The sequence below is a fragment of the Octodon degus genome, unplaced genomic scaffold (genome assembly GCF_000260255.1).
Source record: "Octodon degus isolate 3935 unplaced genomic scaffold, OctDeg1.0 scaffold00226, whole genome shotgun sequence".
In the NCBI taxonomy this organism is placed as follows: Eukaryota; Metazoa; Chordata; class Mammalia; order Rodentia; family Octodontidae; genus Octodon; species Octodon degus.
Genome location: NW_004524802.1, coordinates 1,318,777 through 1,337,224, shown reverse-complemented (window position 1 = coordinate 1,337,224; position 18,448 = coordinate 1,318,777). Strand labels below are relative to the sequence as shown.

The window sequence follows — 18,448 nt, the reverse complement described above, 5'->3', positions numbered from 1 at the left end:
TGGCATGTGGTGCTGGGATTGAACCGCGGTCCCGGTGCTTTGCTAAGCTTGTTCCAAGTAGGTGCTCTAGACCACTGAGCCATCTCACCAGCCCTTTTCTCTAATTTTGGTCTGCAAACTTAGGTTGTTAACCATCCAGAAGACAACCTATTGTTATTTGGGCTTGTTTTTTAATGTGTAGGGTTGGGTAGCTAAGGATGAACAAGATAGATTTGGGTTGTTTGATTCCCACCTGGATAATTCAGCAACTTAAAGAGTCTGTCTCAAAATTTAAAAAAAAGGCTGGAGATGTAGCACAGTGTAAATTCCTGGTAGCGTGCGTGTGCGCATGCACACACAGACACACACACACACACAACACAACACATGCTCACATAGGAGGAGGAGGAGGAGGAGGAGGAGGAGGAGGAAGAGATTCTGGTTCATTTTGTCATTATGCAGCATGGAGGCCCTTGGAGCTAGGTCGTGGAGTATAGTCTGGTGTAGGTTTTAGAAGGAGCCTTCTGACAGGTGGTGGCAGTGGTAACAGTGTTTCTAATTCCTGGTGTTCATTCCCAGGTCCTGGGGAAAGATCATCCTGACGTTGCCAAGCAGTTGAATAACCTGGCCTTACTATGCCAGAACCAGGGAAAGTATGAAGAGGTGGAATATTATTACCAAAGGGCCCTGGAGATCTACCAGACAAAACTGGGCCCTGATGACCCCAACGTGGCCAAGACCAAGAACAACCTGGTATGCAGAGGCTGTGCTGGGCCCCAGTGCTTCTGCAATGTTTGCTGCTCACTACACAGAAATGTGTCGTGTGATGAACATTAAATGCTGTATTTTATCTTTAAGGCATCCTGCTATCTGAAACAAGGAAAGTTCAAACAAGCAGAAACACTGTACAAAGAGATTCTCACTCGAGCACACGAGCGGGAGTTTGGTTCTGTGGATGGTAAGGAGTACTGCCCTGCCTCCAGGCAGGTGCAGTTGTATGGCGTGTTCCCACGGGATTCAGTGGGAGGTGGGCGATACCCACATCGTCACATCAGCTTTCTAGACAGGAGTTGGCACATTTTCCTCAGCGGTGCTTGGCAGAGAGGATTTGCACAGGTTGCATGTTCACCTGCCTGCTTCACTTCATTGTTGTTGGTGAGAACAGTGTGTCTTGTGTGCCTGTGCCTGGGTGTTGCTGCTAGCTCTGTCAGGGAGGATCCATGACACCTCTCGCTGTGCTGTGTCTTTCTTATGTATGTGTGCTTCAGGAGCAGCCTGAACCCCGAACTCTAGAGTGCACTTGGGACAGTAACCCAGGGCTTCTCCGGGTGTGACTAAGACCCAGTGCTCAGCAAACCTGTTCCTTGGCCCATACCTCTGAGCTGTCTATTTATTTATTTATTTATTTAGTGTTTTTTTTTTTTTTTCCAGAACGGAGGACTGAACTCAGGCCTTGTGCTTGTCAGGAAAACGCTTATTCCACCAAGCCATCACCCCACCCCCCCCTTTTTAAATTTATTTTTTATTTTATTTTTTTGTCTGTCTTAAAGAGAGCTAAGGTTATGTCTCTTTTGTGTTATTTCGAAGATTATGGGTGCTTAATTCATAGTTTATATTCTACAGAATTTAAATTGTTCAGGTAAAAATACTTCTGTGCTTGTTTTTCTTTACCAGGTGTTACAGAGGCATTAGATTGAGGACAGTTGTAACTGGTCTGTGGGAAACCTTAGACGTGGAGGGAAACGGCTGTGTTTTTTTTTTAAATTTTATTTATTTGTGTGTGTGTGTGTGTGTGTGTGTGTGTGTGTGGCCAGCTCAGCCCACAGTTGGGCTGAGCTGGCCACACACACACACACACACACAAATAAAAAATAAATTTAAAAAGGGGGGGTGGGGTGATGGCTTGGTGGAATAAGCGCTTTCCTGACAAATTTTTTAAATTTTTGTTTTGGTGGAACCGGGGATTGAACTCAGTCGCGGCTGGCTGGCATGTGGTGCTGGGGGATTGAACCGCGGTCTCTGTGCTTTGCTAAACTTGTTCTAAGTAGGTGCTTTAGACCACTGAGCCATCTCACCAGCCCAGGCTGTTTTCATTAATTCACATACCTGGGTATTTCCTGACTCACTGAGGCCTTTTATTTGCAGAGTATTATTCCATGGGCTCACAGGTGTTACGTGAGCAGTCCTGTGTGGACGCGGTCCTCAGGCTCGTCAGCCAGGAGCTTCCCCAGCCAGGCACCTGCCGTCTGCGTCTTGGGGCTGCAGGGCCATGAGCAGCAGCTCCTTCCTCCCTGGCCTTCTCCGGCACGAGTCTGATCTGTCAGGCTGAGAGAAGTAACTGAGAAAGACAAAAATCAAACCCAGACCTTGCAGTTACTTAGATCTGACAGCGCTTGGCCAGGGAACTGCCTCAGTCTTCAGTTTATAGTGTTATGTTTTCTTTCCTAGATGAAAATAAGCCTATTTGGATGCATGCTGAAGAAAGAGAAGAGTGCAAAGTAAGTCTAACTGTGTAAGGGATTTTCTAAATTGGATGCCCTAGAGTTAAGACAAATGACTCATTTGAAATTGTCCATTATACTTTAGGGAAAGCAGAAGGATGGAACGTCCTTTGGAGAGTACGGGGGCTGGTACAAGGCCTGCAAAGTGGATAGGTAGGTCTGTCTGTCAGAAAACCCAAAGCCAGGGCAGGGTACAGGGCCACGGGGATGGCTCGATAAGGGTGGATGTGCACACTTCTTCTTTTTTTTTTTTTTTGTTTTGGTGGAACCGGGGATTGAACTCAGGCCCTTGTGCTTGCCAGGCAAGCGCTTATTCTACTGAGCCATCTCCCCAGCCCCTGTGCAAACTTCTTAGTGTTCGGTTGGACAGGCCCATATTTGCTCAGTGCCTGTGGAGATGGATCAGCACACATAGCCTGCACTGCAGTAGCAGGAGTGCTGACTGAGAGGAGGAGAGCAGCCTTGTAGGCAGCCACACAGTAACCCAGGGCAGGCCTGTGGTGGGGCCTTGAGAGGCCACCCTGAAGCAAGCTCCCCTGGCCACATGGGCAGGGCTGAGGGGCCATCCCCATGCTCCCAGCTGCTCCGGGGTGAGCCTGAGTCCCACCATGGCCTGCCTTAGTGCTCCCCTGCGTGCCCCGGGCCTCCAGCCGCTGTGGCCTCATCTGAGCAGTGTGCTCCCTGCTGCTGTTCTGCTGCTATGACTCCTTGTTCCTTTACCACTCGGTTCCTCCTTCATCTGTATGAGAACTCTGTGGACTCTATATGGAGTAGATACCACCAGCCTCGAAGAGCCCCCTCACGTTTACCGTAAGACATGATGTCTGTGTCTGTCTTTCTCTGCTGGTGCGTACTTGTCTTAAAGACCTGAAGTGGCTTCTGCATTTAGTACCTGTGCCTATTGTTAGCGACAGAGTGAAGCACCTCTGCAAGTCCAGTACTGCAGCGCCGCTATAGTGTCTCAACATTGATCTGCAGTCTCCTGGAAGACGCCCTGTTGGCTAGAGCCACGCTTCCTCAACTGCAGCTCCTCTTGCCTCCCTGTGTGTGCCATCTCCCTCTCATGAGAAGGGGCCGCCTGCCCTCGTCCATCCCATGCAGTCTGGGCCAGGCCCTGAATGTGCACAGTGGCTGCCTGCTGCGGCCCCATGGGGTGATGGGCTGCCTGATTGCAAGCTCTCAAGAATACTCTCTTGTGGTTCCCATGCCAGAGCAAATGTGGCCCCAAACTGTGGCCTCGCTGCTATGCCCATAGGCTGCTGGCACCAGTGCAAGATGCACAGTGGGAAGGAAAAACAAGCAAGCCAGATACAAAGGTTGTAGGGAGTTAGAGCCTGTACTCCCCAGGACATGGGCCTGGCAGACGCCAGGTCCTTTGCTACAGGCAGCGACTGCGCTAGGATGCTTCTTCACAGCTCTGTCTCGTGCACCTTTTTATAGCCCGACTGTCACGACCACTTTGAAGAACCTTGGGGCACTTTACCGACGTCAGGGGAAATTTGAAGCTGCAGAAACATTAGAAGAAGCCGCCATGAGGTCACGTAAGCAGGTGAGTCAGATACCTCTGATTCATCCGTTAGAAGTATGAGATTGGGGCTAGGGAGATAGCTCAGTGGTCCAAATACCTTCCTGGCAAATGCAAGGACCCAGGTTCGATCCCTAGTACTGCATGCTGTGCTGGCTGTGCCCTGGGGCCCACTGAGCCGGCCTCTGAAACCAGGTATGGTGGCTCATGCCTGTAATCTCAGTGCTGGGGAGGCTGAACACAGGAGGATCACTACAAGTCCAAGCTGTATAGCAAGACCCTGTACCAAATGCGCATGTGCACACATACGCACACAAATAACATGAGATTACACAGCTGGTGGTGCACTCCTGTAATCTCTGCATTTGGGAGGGTGAGGCAGGGGCATTGCTGTGAGTTTGAAGCCAGTTTGGGTTATATAGTGAGTTAAAGACCAGCCTGAAGTACATAGTAAGAGCCTGTCTCAAACAACCAAAACAAAAAAACTAAGCCGTGGTCTCCCACAGTGAGACATGCCTGCCACTGGAGCTTGACCTCAGGGCCTCATGCATGCCATGGAAGTGCTGTACTGCTGGGCTATTGCTTTGGCACTTTTTGAATTTTACATCTCACTAAGTGGTCCTGGCTGGGTTTCAGCTTGCGATCTCCCTACCCCAGTCTCCTGAGTAGTTGGGATTATGGGTATGCAACACCAGGCCTGCCATTATACAGCATTTATTGTTGGCTTGATTTAGAAAATCTAGAGCTTGAGGAATAGTTTAGTAATAAAGAGTTCTTGCCTAGCACGTGTGAGAACCTGTGTTCCATCCCAGTGACTACCAAAAAAAAAAAAAAAAAAACCAAAGGAAATTGGAAACATTTTAGTTTTCACAAGTAACATTGATTAAAATACTGTTAATATAACACCGAAAACACAAATGGAAAAAGAACAACTTAACCCACTGAATACATCAAATTGAAAATATTTGGATATTAAAGCACACCAGTAAAGTGAAAGGACAGAAAGGGTGGGTACCCAAGTGAGTCACAATGTGTGTAAGCCATGTGTTGGACAAGGGGCAAGGGGCTGGGACCCAGAGTGAGCACAGGCAGAACATGACCTTAAGATAAGGAGCCAGAAAAAAAAGGGGGGGCAGTCTCATAGCTCAGTGGATTAAAGTGCCTACAAGCAGGCGCAAGATCCAGGGGTTCAATCCTCGGGCCTGCCTTGCTGGCCCTGCCCCTGGGGTGTGCTGGATGGCAGTTGAGACTGGGTGTGGTGGCATGTGCCTGTGATCCCAGCTTTTGGGAGGCTGTAAATGGGTGGATCACTACAAGTCCGATCTAGTAGTGAGACTCTGAACACCCTGTAGACCATTCCGTAAAAAATACAAGGAAAAAAAAAAAAGCCAGGGCAGGGGAAATGGCTCCCCACGGCAGCCCAAGGCCCAGAGGCACTGGTCGCCAGAGCTGTGTGTTGCACTGGCTGTGGTCAGCACCTCATGTGGCCCTGGGAAAGCAGAGAGAACAGGTAGAGAACCTGGAGCCGTGCTCTGAAGGAATGCAGGGTGATGCAGCGATGGGCACAGCAGTGGTCCCTAACAGACTGTGCTCACCATGTGGCCCTACAGCCCTGGCCCTTGGTGTGTGCCTGTGGTTAGCTCCTGTCACTGAGACACATTGGAGGCTGCCAGGGTGAGGAGGAAGGGGTGACTTGGGCTTCAGTGTGGGGTCAGCGGGCCCTGTGTGAGACTGCAGGTCCCAGCGGGGTGTGCAGAGTGTGCACTGACGGCTGGGAGGTGGGGGGAGGAGGAGGAGGGGACCTCTACGTACAGCAGACCTCACTAGGACCCTTGGTCTCCTAGAAGAGCACTAGGCAGGGATGAAGCTCTTTGAGTGCAGGCCTTGAGGGGACTGCCCAGGTCCAAAGCACCGCCGGGCCCAAAGCTGAGTGTGGTGCCCAGAGAGCCTGTCTACCCTCGCCAGCCCAGCCTCTGTGTCTGCAAAGGCCTGCCCATCTTGTGTAACCAGCCCTAACCCGCCGACCTGAGGAGGTGGCTTGGGCTCTTCTGTACACCTTACTTCTTGTAAGGTTTTCTGTTCTACACCGTGATGAACAGAAAACCAAGCCTGGCTTGTGGCCCTGTACCGTAGCTCTGTGGTGGCCACCGGGCAGCACGTGAGTGCCCACAGAGCATAGGATTGGGGCTACAAGACGGAATGGTGCGGAAGGCAGAGGCTGCATTTTCTCCACTCCACCCAAGTCTGCAGAGGACCCTGACTTTCACTTGGCTTCCACGTGGCATGGGCGAGTAGTGGTATGGATCAGTCAGCTGAGCTCATGTGCCGTTCCCAGCAGTGGCACCCCCTGCTGCAGCTGTGTCCACGTGAGGAGAAGCCGCTGAGCCAGGGCCGGCATGTCACACAGCACAGTGTTGCAGCCTGGAGAGTGAGTGGTGAACCTCAGCACGGCTGTGGGCAGTGCCAGGCACAGGAGAGCACAGCTATGCACGACTGGCCACTCCCAGCAGGCATCTCCTAGGGGCAGAGCAGCACAATGGGATACCCTCGGTGTGTGTGCGCACTTCGGATGTTTGGGATTAAGTGGAGGGTGACTGTACAAGCGAACCATATACTGATACTCTTCAAGGTTAAAGAGATGATTGGGTACAAAAGGTAAAGATGTCTGGGCTCTAATTATTTTTGTGGTATTGGGCATTAAACTTGGGACCTTGCACTTGCCAGACCAGTGCTTATGCTGCTGAGCTATCTCCCTGGCTCTTGGCCCAAGTTATTTTCTTCTTAACTATCTCAGAAATTCTAAGACTACATAAAAGTAGAGATGGCAGCCAGAGTGCCCACGTGAGCCCCTCGCCTGGGTGAGGCCAGCAGTCGCCCTTCCCTGGTTTCTTGCACCCACAGGGGTGGTGGTGGCGGTGGCAGCTCTCTGTCCAGACCTGCATCAGGCCACTGCCACCAAGTCAGGTCTTTATGTCTCAAAGCTTGTCAGTTGAGTTCTCTCTGTCACTGGATTGATTACTAATTTATTAGTTGGAACTCTAAGGAAGCCCTGCCCTTCATAGTCCAGGGCTACACAGTTCTGTTGAGATAGTCTGTAGAGGAGGAGGCACAGGAAAGATGCCTCTCTGTGCCATTTGTGGCTGGGCTTGGTGGAGGGGTTCAGTGTTTGTGTGCATGTGCACATGCCGGACGTGGCGGTGGTAGCTTTGGTTGCCGGCAGGCAGCTGTGTGTGTATTTTCCGACTGGATACATGCAGGCTGTTCTGTGATTGTTGACTTACAGCCTCTATTGGCTTGGGCTGAACTTATACCTAAATGCCTTAGAGTGTTTCTTTAGAAAGAGCCTCCCGGTGGCAACAGAATGTGTCTCGTCCTGCCTGGTGCTCTGGAGCCCCTGGGCTCAGTCGAGGGTGCCCAGAGGTGCTTCTTCAGATTCCCAGCACCCTGCCTCACATCTGGGGTGAGGCAGCACTTGAGCTGAGGGTGCCCCTGTGGTGGCTGCTCCTGTGGTGTGGGGTGGCTCGTGTGTGTGGCGTGTTACGGCAGAGGACAGCGTCACTGGGCCACCTTTACGGCCTTGCTCTGGAATCCAGACTGTATTGGAAGGCGGGCAGCTGCAGCAGGTAGAGAGGCGCAGGCAGGGCTCTGCCTGTGAGCACAAGGATGGCAGCTTCCCTGGCACGAGAAGGCCTGAGGGGGATGCAGGCGCCTCCACCTGCACTCCCCACGGTTGAGTGTGCTTGAAAACTGCTGCTTGTACCTTAGCAGTGAGGTGGGAGCTGGGGACATAGCTCAGCGGCGTAAGTGTCAGCCTAGCAAGGTCAGCTGGAGCAGAGATATCCAAGTCTTCAGCTATGTGCTGGTTTGGAAGCCAGAAATCCCAGGGTACTAAGATAAGAGCTGGGCATCTCCTAGCATCCTGTGAAACTCTTCAAGCACACACAGGGGTTGAGTGAATTTTATACTCCTGGCCCACCACCAAGAGTATAGTTTTTTTTTTTTTTTGGTGGAACTCAGGTCCTTGCACTTGCCAGGCAAGCGCTTATTCCACTGAACTATCTCCCCAGCTCCTAGTCTTTCTTTTTGAGACAGGGTCTCTGTGCAGTTCAGGCTAGCCTTGAACTGTATCCCAGGTGTTGTTTGTCTTATCAGTTGGAGCTGAAAGAAGCGATGGGAGGACTGAATTAATGCAGCCTCAGAGGTCTCACTGAGTGTAGTGCACTCTAAGTGAGCCCTGACCCACCAGACACCTCACATTATTGAGGCCTACTAACAGGCTGAGGAGTGTACAGAACTAATGTGGTATAAACAAGCTGCTAATTTGTATTGCGTTTTTCCCTGGCATTCACCAAATTCCGACGTTACATGTCACTAGTTGGCAACTTCCCAGGAAAAGGAACAAAGGACAGGTGCCACCTCTAGGACTCTGACTCCTGTCACCACATCTCCCCATTTCTGTTCTGTGCTAAGCTGCTGTGAAGATCAGAGTGAGGGCGTGGTTCGCCCTCGCAGCGCCATGTGAGGCGCGGTACACAAATGGTACAGACAGCATACACTGTTACCGCACATACTCCCACTGACATAGCATGAAAGGATCAAGGTTTTCACTGCCATTAGAGATGTCTTGTAACAGATGAGCATCAGACAATTCTCACTTTTGTTTTGCAAAAGTATTACTAGCATGTTGTGAAGAGACAAGATCTCAGAGGTATGTTACCACGATGCAGTAAATGTCTGCTTACACTTTTCCATGAGACATACGTCTGGTTCTATGGAACTGGAGTTACGCAGGAGGAGGAGGTATGCTGATCGCAGTGTAAATGAAGTTGATGCTGTAGATCAACAATTTGATCTCCCAGCATGACAACAGCTTGTTCTGTATCATTTATCTTAGTGTTTAATCTTGAATCTATGTGCCTTTGAAGTCCATAATCGTTCTGAGCCCTTGTGTCACTGCTGCGCAAAGCCAACAATTTGCACACCTTGGCTCATGTTACTGCAGCTGTAGCAGCTGTGGCTGTGACCGCTGTTATTTCTAAAATTATGGCTGTCAGTGTTGTCATTCTTTCTGTTCTCTTCTTTAGTCCCTCCAGCAAATGTTGGAACAGCATCATGGAAGGAGAATCTTGCCACCAGTGTTGTAGTGGTACAGGAAGCCAAATTCTGGTCCTTGCTTTAATATAAGTGTCCCTAGAAAAAGTTAAAGGCTAATAGAAGAATTTAGACATGAATATAAAGAACAATTGTGAAATATAATGGTATAGTTAGAGGGATTCCAATAACTAGGCCCTACCAGCAGCCTATAAGGAAGGTGAATACATACCCGTGCAAAATCTATGGTGTTCCTTGTAATTTTTAGATGTAAATTGTAAGAAGATAAACTTCATACATAACCTTTCCATGCTGACATATGCTCCAAAGAGGTTCCTAGCTTCCAGAGATGATACTGAATTGGTCCCCCAGGTACATGAGGGACACGAGGGGACATCCCTCCTCCCCCAGGAGTACGAGGGATGCGAGGGGACGTCCCTCTTTTCCCAGGAGCATGAGGGATGCGAAGGGACGTCCCTCTTCCCCCAGGAGCACGAGGGATGTGAGGGGAGCTCACGTTAATGAATAAAAAGGGTGGCCACATCTCTTAATTGGACTCCTCTAATAATTTCTTCCCACTCCAGGGAATTTTTGTTTAATTAGCTTAAATTTTGATATCATTTTGACTATCTGGTAATTTAGGAAAAAGCATTTTTTTAAAGCATGTTTTTAAGTCTATATCAAATTATATTTAGAACAAATCAAGAAAAAAGAACAGCTGTTCGTTGAACAACACAAACATTTAAATACACAGAACACATAAACATCCTTATAAAATCAAGAGTGCTCTCAAATCTTTCGCCAATCCCCCTCCCCCCCGGGACTGGGGATTGAACTCAGGCCCTTGCGCTTGCCAGACAAGTGCTTATTTTACTGAGCCAACCCCCCCCACCTCCCCGGCCAAATTAAATTATAGTAACTGTTAAAATTTTTAGAAGTTGATAAATATAAGTAGACTAGTCATATTTTGTTATTTGTCAGCTATTAGAGATCTCTCATTAGAAAAATTTATGTATTCTATTTTTTGTCTTAATACTAATGCAATTTTTTTTTTTTTTGGTGGAACTGGGGATTGAACTCAGACCCTTGCGCTTGCCAGGGAAACGCTTATTCTACTGAGCCATCTCCCCAGCAATACTAATATAATTTAGTTCAATTATTTTTACATATTTCAGTATACGTTTAGACCTTAGATTTGTTTGGTCAGTTCCTTGAATAGGGCCTCTTTGCGGTTAACATCTCTAGATCTGGCTTCATTGTACAGCCTGACAGTACACTCTGGTACCCAGACAGGTCATTTAGCGTTCTCGGGAAGAACAGAAGTGTACGCGTTGCCCCAGGTGGGCTGAGTAGTGGACTGAGTCCTTTCAATTGTCTAGTATGGAGATCTCTCCAAAGGGCCCTTCTTAGCCTTTTTTCTCTTATCTGCTTTGTCTTTTTGTTGCTGTATTGTCTTTTGTAAAAGTTTAAAAATTTAACGGGGAGATAGCCCAGTGGCTTAAGTGACTGCCTGGCAAGCCCAAGGTCCAGAGTTCCATCCTAGTTCCAGAACAAAAAAAAGGTGGTATGTGGAACAACTTATCATGGTACTCATCACTGTAAAGCAAGACAGATATGTTGGAACATTTAACACAATTTTCCTGATGAGCAAGGGTCTGCCTTCCCACTTTAATTAAAATTTTTTGTGAATATGAATGTTCTTACACCTAACATAGACCAGGCATGATGGAGCATGCCTATAATCCCAGCACTTGGGAGGCTGAGGCAGGAAAATCACTGCAAGTTCAAGGCCAGCCTACATTCCCTAATGATAGCCTGTCTCAAAAAATAATACCTGGCATAATCTATGCTATGATAGTGTGAAGGCATAGTTTCCCCTAACTAGCCAATGAATTGGTTTGACCTTACAAATTATTTAATAAAATGAACTGTTGAAAACAAAAAAAAAAATTAATAGTATATATTGACAAGTGAAGTTGGAGGGGTTGACTCCCCTTTTACTTTATTATTTTTTTATTTTTATTTTTATTTTTCCCTTTTACTTTAATAGAATTTTGATCTTACCGTGAGAAACCTGTGTTTATTTTGGAAGAGGAAGCCATGCCTTAACCTAATATGACCTATCTGTAAAAAACAAAACAAAATAAAACAAATTACTTTAACTTACCTGAAGGATAAAGACAGTAACACCAGAGAAATTAGTCCAAAATCTAGATGTAACTAATTAATGTTATCAAATAAAGTATAAATCATGAATGGTTGATCAGTTTGGGGCACAATATATCTTTGTTGCATAAGTTTACCCAAATATGAAGAAGTTATCATAGCTTGTACCCCTTTAGAGACTACCCCTAGGCCTTTTATTATTTAAGTGGGATGTCAACATCAAGTAACTTTAAACCTCATGGCTTTTATTTTTTAATTTAAAAAAAAAATGTATTTAGGAGCCGGGGAGATGGCTCAGTGAAATACGTGCTTCCCTGGCAAGCGCAAGGGCCTGAGTTCAATCCCCGGTTCTGCAAAAAAAAAAAAAAAGTATTTAGTACAGGGTTTACAGGTTTCACTACACAGATGGGACTCATGGTGATCCTTCCTGTTGTTCAGCCTCCCAAGTGCTGGGATTACAGGTGCGTGCCACCATGCCCAGTCTTATTCCCTGTCTCAGTGGCCTCCAGGGGTGGGGCCAGCACAGCAGGCCAGGGATGGAACCCCTGACCCCTGGGCCTGCCTAAGCAGGCGCTTTAATCTGCTGAGCTGTCTGGCCAATAGGTGGCTCCCCCACAGCTTTTTGGACATTATTCCAAACCTTTATATTTGTAAAATATCAAAGCCCTATTTTTAATTTAGGACTGTAAAACAATCAGACTTACTAGGAATAAAATAAAAAAACAAAAAAACCCAAATTTACTAGGAATTAAAAAATCTTAAGTAATCTTTTAAAATATACTTTAATCACCTTAAGGGGAAAATGTGAAAGCTTTTCCTCACCTCAATTGTGATGGAGAGAGGAGCCCACTTTATTTCTGTTTTTGTTTTTTGTTTTTGGTTAGCTTTTATTCTTGTGGTAATGGCCCTTCACCTTTGTAGTAGCCCTACCTGGAGGCCATCCACACTTGCATTTGAAAAGTCTTTAAAATGTTTTTCCTTTAATTAATTTTTTAAACATTTTTTTATTTTGTGGAACTGGGGATTGAACTCAGGCCCTTGCGCTTGCCAGGGAAGTGCTTATTCCACTGAGCCATCTCTCTGGCCCCTAATTTTTATTTTTTAACCTAATATTTCTTTTTAATAATTTTAAAATTTTATTAAAGAATGACCAAATGAGCAATGCAAGAATCTGGTGTGGTTGAAACAATGGTTTGGATAGAACTATAACTTTGATTTCCCTGTAAAAACAGCTTTGATTACACCAAACAAAACCCACAGAAGATTTAGCACTGGGACTCTTGTCTTTGGTTGGTTTTCCTCCCTAGCTATGCTTGGGGAGCTGCTAGCAGCAGCTTGATGGTCTTAGTGCCTACAAAGGGTTTTTGGGGCCCACATTACCTCCTAGAGCTCTAAGGGAGCTGTGGCCTTGCAGCTGTGGCCTCTGGGTGCAGTCACTGTGTGTGCCCACTGTCGCTTGGGCTCTGACCAGTGGATGTTTTGATTGTGCCCAGATTTTAAACATAGATACTATTGATATAGGGGAATGAAACTCCCAGCCTGAAAGATACCTGGGACGAGTTTGTGTTCTCTAAAACCGAATTAATTTTACGAACAAATGGAGGTTAAGTGCGGAATATTTATTGGGAGAAAGAAAGCGTTTGTCCAAGAGAGGGACCGAAGGGGGACCCGAGCGGGTTACCCCGGGAAGCTGTCTCTTCTAGAGATTTCTATAGCGTAAACCCGTGTGGGTGGAGAACATGGGACCTCGTGTAGGTGGGCCTGAGGTGAGTCAACCCGTGAGATGACAAGCACCACTGCTCGGTAAAATTGATTAAATCCAGGACCAAATGGGGAGGCGAGTCATGTAGAAAGCGGCACTAGTGTGGACAGGCGTTTCTCTGGCAGGCAGCCAGTAGCGGTTGGGCTAGATTGGTTAGCTCAGTCTGTTTCCTATTGGCTTTTATACATTTAACATTTTTTTCCCCTTGGGGATTATAAGGAATTCCTGAGATAAGGGAGATATGCAAAGCTTTACAGAACTTTCAGAAGACAGCTAGAACGTTACCTATAACTAAATGACCTCCGGTTGTTTCTTGGTGACACAGGGCTAAGCAGTGTAGTGTAAGTTCCAATATGCATAAGAAAGAGGCTGACTTCTAGTTTGTGTGTGTGTGTGTGTTTTTTTTTTTTTTTTTGGTGGAACTGGTAATTGCACTCAGGCCCTTGCACTTGCCAGGGAAGTGCTTATTCCACTGAGCCATCTTCAAGGCCTTGACTTCGAGTTTTAATAAAGATGTTGCAGCATAGAAAACAACAGCGTTAACTCACAACCATCTAGAGTCCAAGTAGCAGGTGTTTTTTTTTTTTTTTTTCCTGTATTTTAGGGAAGGGTCTGCAGGGCAGGTCTCACTACTAGATCATACTCACAGTGATTCCTCTGTTTATGGCCTCCAAGTGCTGGGATTATAGGCGTGCGCCACCATGCCCAGTCTCAGTCCCTGTCTTAGGGGTGGAGTGGGAGGGCATCGAACTTGGCTCCTGCACTTGCTTGCAGGCGCTTTAATCCACTGAGCTATTTGGCTGGTCCTAGTTTTTGTTTCTTTTACTGCTTGTTTAGCATATTGGAAATCAGTGAGGAGGGTTAATGAATCAGAGCAGTCCTGTATTAACATAATGGCAACTAATGCTGCCTTTTGAGTAGAGCAAAAAAGGAGTTTGTTTTTATCTTTTTTTCTTTTTGACAAGCCTTTCTCATCCAGTTTACCATAATTTAAACAAATAATACACGGCATAACATTTCCCAATCATGAGCAAGCAACCTTGTTCATTTGCTGTTGCTTGTGTTAATCCAGTTACGTAGGTTGGCTGCATCATGAGGTGAGTGTTGCAGAGACCACAGGAAAAACTAAGCCTTCGGGTCTCTGTTTTCTTCCTTCCAGTAAAGCCCGAGTCCCTGTCCCTTATTGTCATATGGAGGAGTGGAGGGTTTAGTTAGGAGAGGAGGCAGAGGTTGAATTTTAGCAAACATTGAAGGTGGAGTTGAAACATCCAGTGGCCCCTCCAGTTTGGATACCCTTTGCAGGACCCGCCTCCTGGGTCTGAGGAGTAGGGGAACGCTCCAGGACAGGGAGCTGCAGAGCTGCTTGCTTGCACTCCTCAGTGTCAGTCAGGCTGCAGGGATTCCAAAGCCAAGGAAGTCAAATTACGCAGGGACCACACACTGGCTCCTCCTAGTTGACTAACTGCTAGAGCTCTTATAACTTGTTTCCAAACTTTTAAGTTTAAAGCAACCTGTCCCTTAGGCTGTAACCAGTAACACTGCCTCTTTATAAGAGAACATAATTCTTCGAAAGTACTTGGTGTCATTTTAATCGTCCAGGTAAGAGGACATATTTACTGTCCTTTACCCTGAGTTTTTCCCACTGGTCTCGCTTACCCTGAGCATACATTGCCCCGCAGTCCAGCAACCCTTAATTTAGTTTAAACTTTCTATGGTTGTCTTCCCCGCCTCCACACTGGGCACCACATGTTGTCTGTTATCTGTTGGAGCGAAGGAAACCGTGGGAAGACGGGATTAGTTCAGCCTCACTGAGCTTAGTCTTGCTGACCCACCAAAACCTCTCGCGTTTATTGCGGCTACACACGTTCCCTACGTGCACGACTGTGCACGGCTGATTTGGCGTGAGCACGCTGCTGTTTGCATCTCTCTTGTGGCACTCACCAAACTCTTCAGGCTGCACGTCACTAGCTGGCAGCTTCCCTCCAGGAATTTGTCACCTTGTCTCCAGCCTGCTGGGATTACAAGGAGCAGGTTTCCTTAGGCTCTGTGCTTTGTGTCTTGCTCCCGCAGGACGGTAAGCTGCTGACTCATCAGTGTACCCAGGCTGGCATCAAACATGGGGCAACCCTCCTGCCTCAGCCTTCCCAGTGCTAGGGTTGTGAGCGTGTGCCTCTGTGCCTGGCTGCCACCAAGACTGTGCCGTGAAAATCTTAAGATACTTTCATTTATTTATTTACTTTTTTGAGCAGAATATATTTACTGGGGGAAAGAAAGCTTCTGTCCAAGAGAAGGACAGAAGGGGGGCCCTGAGTGGGTAGTTCCCCACTTTTATCACACCTATCGAACTTTTTTTTATGTATTTAGGACAGGGTCTACAGGGTCTCACTGTGTAGATTGGACTCACAGTAATCCTCCTGTTTCCAGCCTCCCAAGTGCTGGGATTACAGGCGCGTGCCACCACGCCCAGTCTTTTTTTTTTTTTTTTTTTTTTTTTTTTTTTTTTTTTTTTTTAATGTATTTTAGTACAGGGACTACAAGGTCTCATTACACAGATCGGACTTGTAGTGACCCTCCTGTTTCTAGCCTGCTGAGTGCTGGGATCGCAGGAGTGCACCATCACGCCCAGCCTCAGTTGCCATCTCAGTGCACCCCGAGGGTGGAACCAGCACCGCATGCTGGGCTTGAACCCTGGTCCCTGCGCCTGTCCAAGCAGGCGCCTTAATCTGCTGAGCTGTGGTTGGCCCTTATCACACCTGTCGAGTCTATCCATCTGTCTCTTGATTTTTTTAAAAGCATTCCAGATAATTTCTAGATAGACTTCTAAAATTTTAGTTTAGAAATTATTAACTAAAGCTCTCTTTTTACTGAGAGGAAAATTTCCAGAGTACAGTGTGCTCTGAATTTGCAGAGGCAGTGTGTGCACCATGTGACCCAAGCCTGTAGCTGCCACTTAGGAGGTGCGGGTGTGGTGGTGCGCCTATAACCCCAGCTCTTGAGAGGCTATAAATAGGCGGATCGCTGTGAGTCCAATCTAGTTGTGAGAACCTGAACGCCGTGCAGACTCTTCCCTAAAATACAAAAAAAAAGGAAGTCTTTTGTGGCTGTGACTTCTGCCTTCTGAGGATTGAGAGCTGCACTCTGCCCAGTGCGGCGGGCGCATCTGAGAACTTCTGCTCAGCTGGCCGTGCTCACAGTTCTCCTGTCTGGCCGCCAGGGTCTCGACACTGTGCACAAACAGAGAGTGGCTGAAGTGCTCGGCGACCCCGAGAGCACGGAGAAGCGGCGCAGCCGGGAGAGCCTCAGCTCGGACGTGGTCAAGTACGAAAGCGGTGCCGACGGAGGGGAGGAAGTGAGTATGAGCGTAGAGTGGAACGGGGTAAGTACGCACGCGCATGGCCGGGCCCTCTGCCCTGCGCTTGCCCCGCTCCCCTCTGGCACGGTGCCAGGGAGGCTTCTGTAAGTCCTAACTCACGCTAACCCTGCAGCTCTGCCTCGAGAGGGTCCTCCCCAAGGAGCGCTGCCTGAGCGCTGCATGCTGACTGAGTGTCCTGGCCACTCAGTGCCATTGTGCTCAGGGACCAGCCTTTGGCATGGCCTGGACAACTAACTTGCTGCTAACTCGCTGTCTCACTGCTAACCCAGGCTGCTAACCTCCCTGAGCAGTTGCTCAGGATTTGTTGCTGACATTGCTTTCGTGGCAGAAGCTGTTTAATTGGATTTTACTTTTGAAAAGAACAGCGCATGAGCAGAAACGTAGGGTGGCTGCTGTCCTGCTGAGTCGAGAGCATCCTTGGTCCTCTCTGGAGTCCCTGAGTCAGTCTGCTCTTCATCTGGGGCTGCCTGGCTATCATTCATCCAGGTGGACCCCGAGGGGTTGCACAGCCCTGCCCTGCTCCACGCTCTCTTGGGAGGGCTCCTTGCTGCATGCCCAGTGGCAGCCAGTGGTCCCTCTGGAGTTCTTGTGGTCCGTGGATGCTCTCTGTTCTGAGCTGGTGTCTTTGGGAGTGTGCAGGGAGTGTCAGGTGCAGAATGTATTTCGCCCCCTTAGGCATACAGGTCATTACTGAATTGTTACCATGCAGTTTTGTTAGATTACGATATGGGACTTTCTTACCGTCTTAAATGTTTTTGGTTTCTATTCAGCTGTAGCAGTTCAGTAGGAGCTAACATCCTGACCAAATACTTTATAGATGTTAGAAGCTAAAATTATAGAGAGAACATTCTCTGGACCATCTTCACTTCTGTTTTCTTGCTGTGGTTCTTTCTGTGCTAAGACATCCAATCAGCATCTGCTCTGATGGCACCAGCCTGGCTGCAGTGGTTGCGGACTACAGCAAGCCTGGGAGGCCGCCTGTGCTGGTCCTGTCTGAGCTATGTCCTGTCCTCTCGTGGTCACTCCGGCCACTGCATGCTTTGTCTCAGGGGCCCCGCTGCTTGGTCTGCCAAAGCCACGTGCCCAGTGACTCCTGGGTGAGGTTCTGGAGGGGTTTTCCCAGAGACAGTATTTCTAGGTCCACACTCGCACGACCCTCGTGATGGGCTCGTCTCCAGCCCAGAGTTGCGCCGAGTCTTCAGGACTCCCAGGGCCTTCCCAGCGCCTTCCCAGGCCTGGGTGACAGCTGTGCTCCCTTGAGTGTCTGCCGTTTGCACACACTGCACTGGCAGGGCTGTGCCCCTTGCCTGACAGTGTTGTGGCATAGTGCCCTGGGGTGGGAGCCAGGCCGAGCCTCTGGGTTGGGTGCCTTGGCCTGGCTGTCCTCTCTGGCAGGGGCACACTGTGCTCCCCAGCTTCTGATTGAAATTTATTTTCACAGCATGTTTTTATAAGGTGTGTGACTGCAGTGTGCACACGTGGGATTTTTTTTCCTTTCTGTAGTGTAGGGGATTGAACTTAAGGCCTTCACACCAAGCAGTAGACCTAGCCCTTTATTTTTTTGTAACAGAGTCTTTTTCTTTCTTGTAATACTGGGGATAGAACTTAGGACCTTACACTTGCCAGGCAGGTGCTTATGCCACCGAGCTCTCTCCCTGGCTCTGTGACAGGGTCTTGATAAGCCGATAAGTTGTCTGGGCTTCAGTCCTGCCTGTTAGTTCTCGGGTCTCAGCCCCACGGCGTGCTCCGTCAGGCTCTTCTTGGCAGTCTGCTCTGCTGAGGTAGCAGGTGGTAAACGGAGTCCATCTGAAGATGGGTTGGTTTAGAGTCGAACAGTGCAGCGCAGCATGTTGGCTTGTCTCTACTGATGACAAAAAAGTTTCTCCTGCTGAGTTTTTTTTTTTTTTAATTTTATTTATTTATTTGTGGGGGGGCCAGCTCAGCCCACCAGGGGGCGGGCTGGCTGGCATGTGGTGCTGGGGGATTGAACCGTGGTCCCTGGGCTTATGCTAAGCTTGTTCTAAGTAGGTGCTTTAGACCACTGAGCCATC

General features: G+C 48.1%; 1 protein-coding gene across 8 annotated transcripts in view; it reads left to right on the top strand.

The window, feature by feature from the left end:
* Positions 1–18,448, top strand: part of Klc1 (kinesin light chain 1) — a 65,188-nt gene that overhangs the window by 36,626 nt on the left and 10,114 nt on the right. For 4 of the 8 annotated variants that reach the window (XM_023705694.1, XM_023705692.1, XM_004645388.2 and 1 more), the window contains exons 7-12: positions 559–732; positions 838–937; positions 2,428–2,477; positions 2,566–2,633; positions 3,921–4,029; positions 16,239–16,373. In XM_023705694.1, coding sequence (XP_023561462.1) covers positions 559–732; positions 838–937; positions 2,428–2,477; positions 2,566–2,633; positions 3,921–4,029; positions 16,239–16,373 — 636 coding nt within the window. Of the gene's footprint in view, positions 1–558; positions 733–837; positions 938–2,427; positions 2,478–2,565; positions 2,634–3,920; positions 4,030–16,238; positions 16,401–18,448 lie in introns of all 8 variants that reach the window. The other 4 variants (XM_023705693.1, XM_023705691.1, XM_004645385.1 and 1 more) reach the window with 1 other exon arrangement.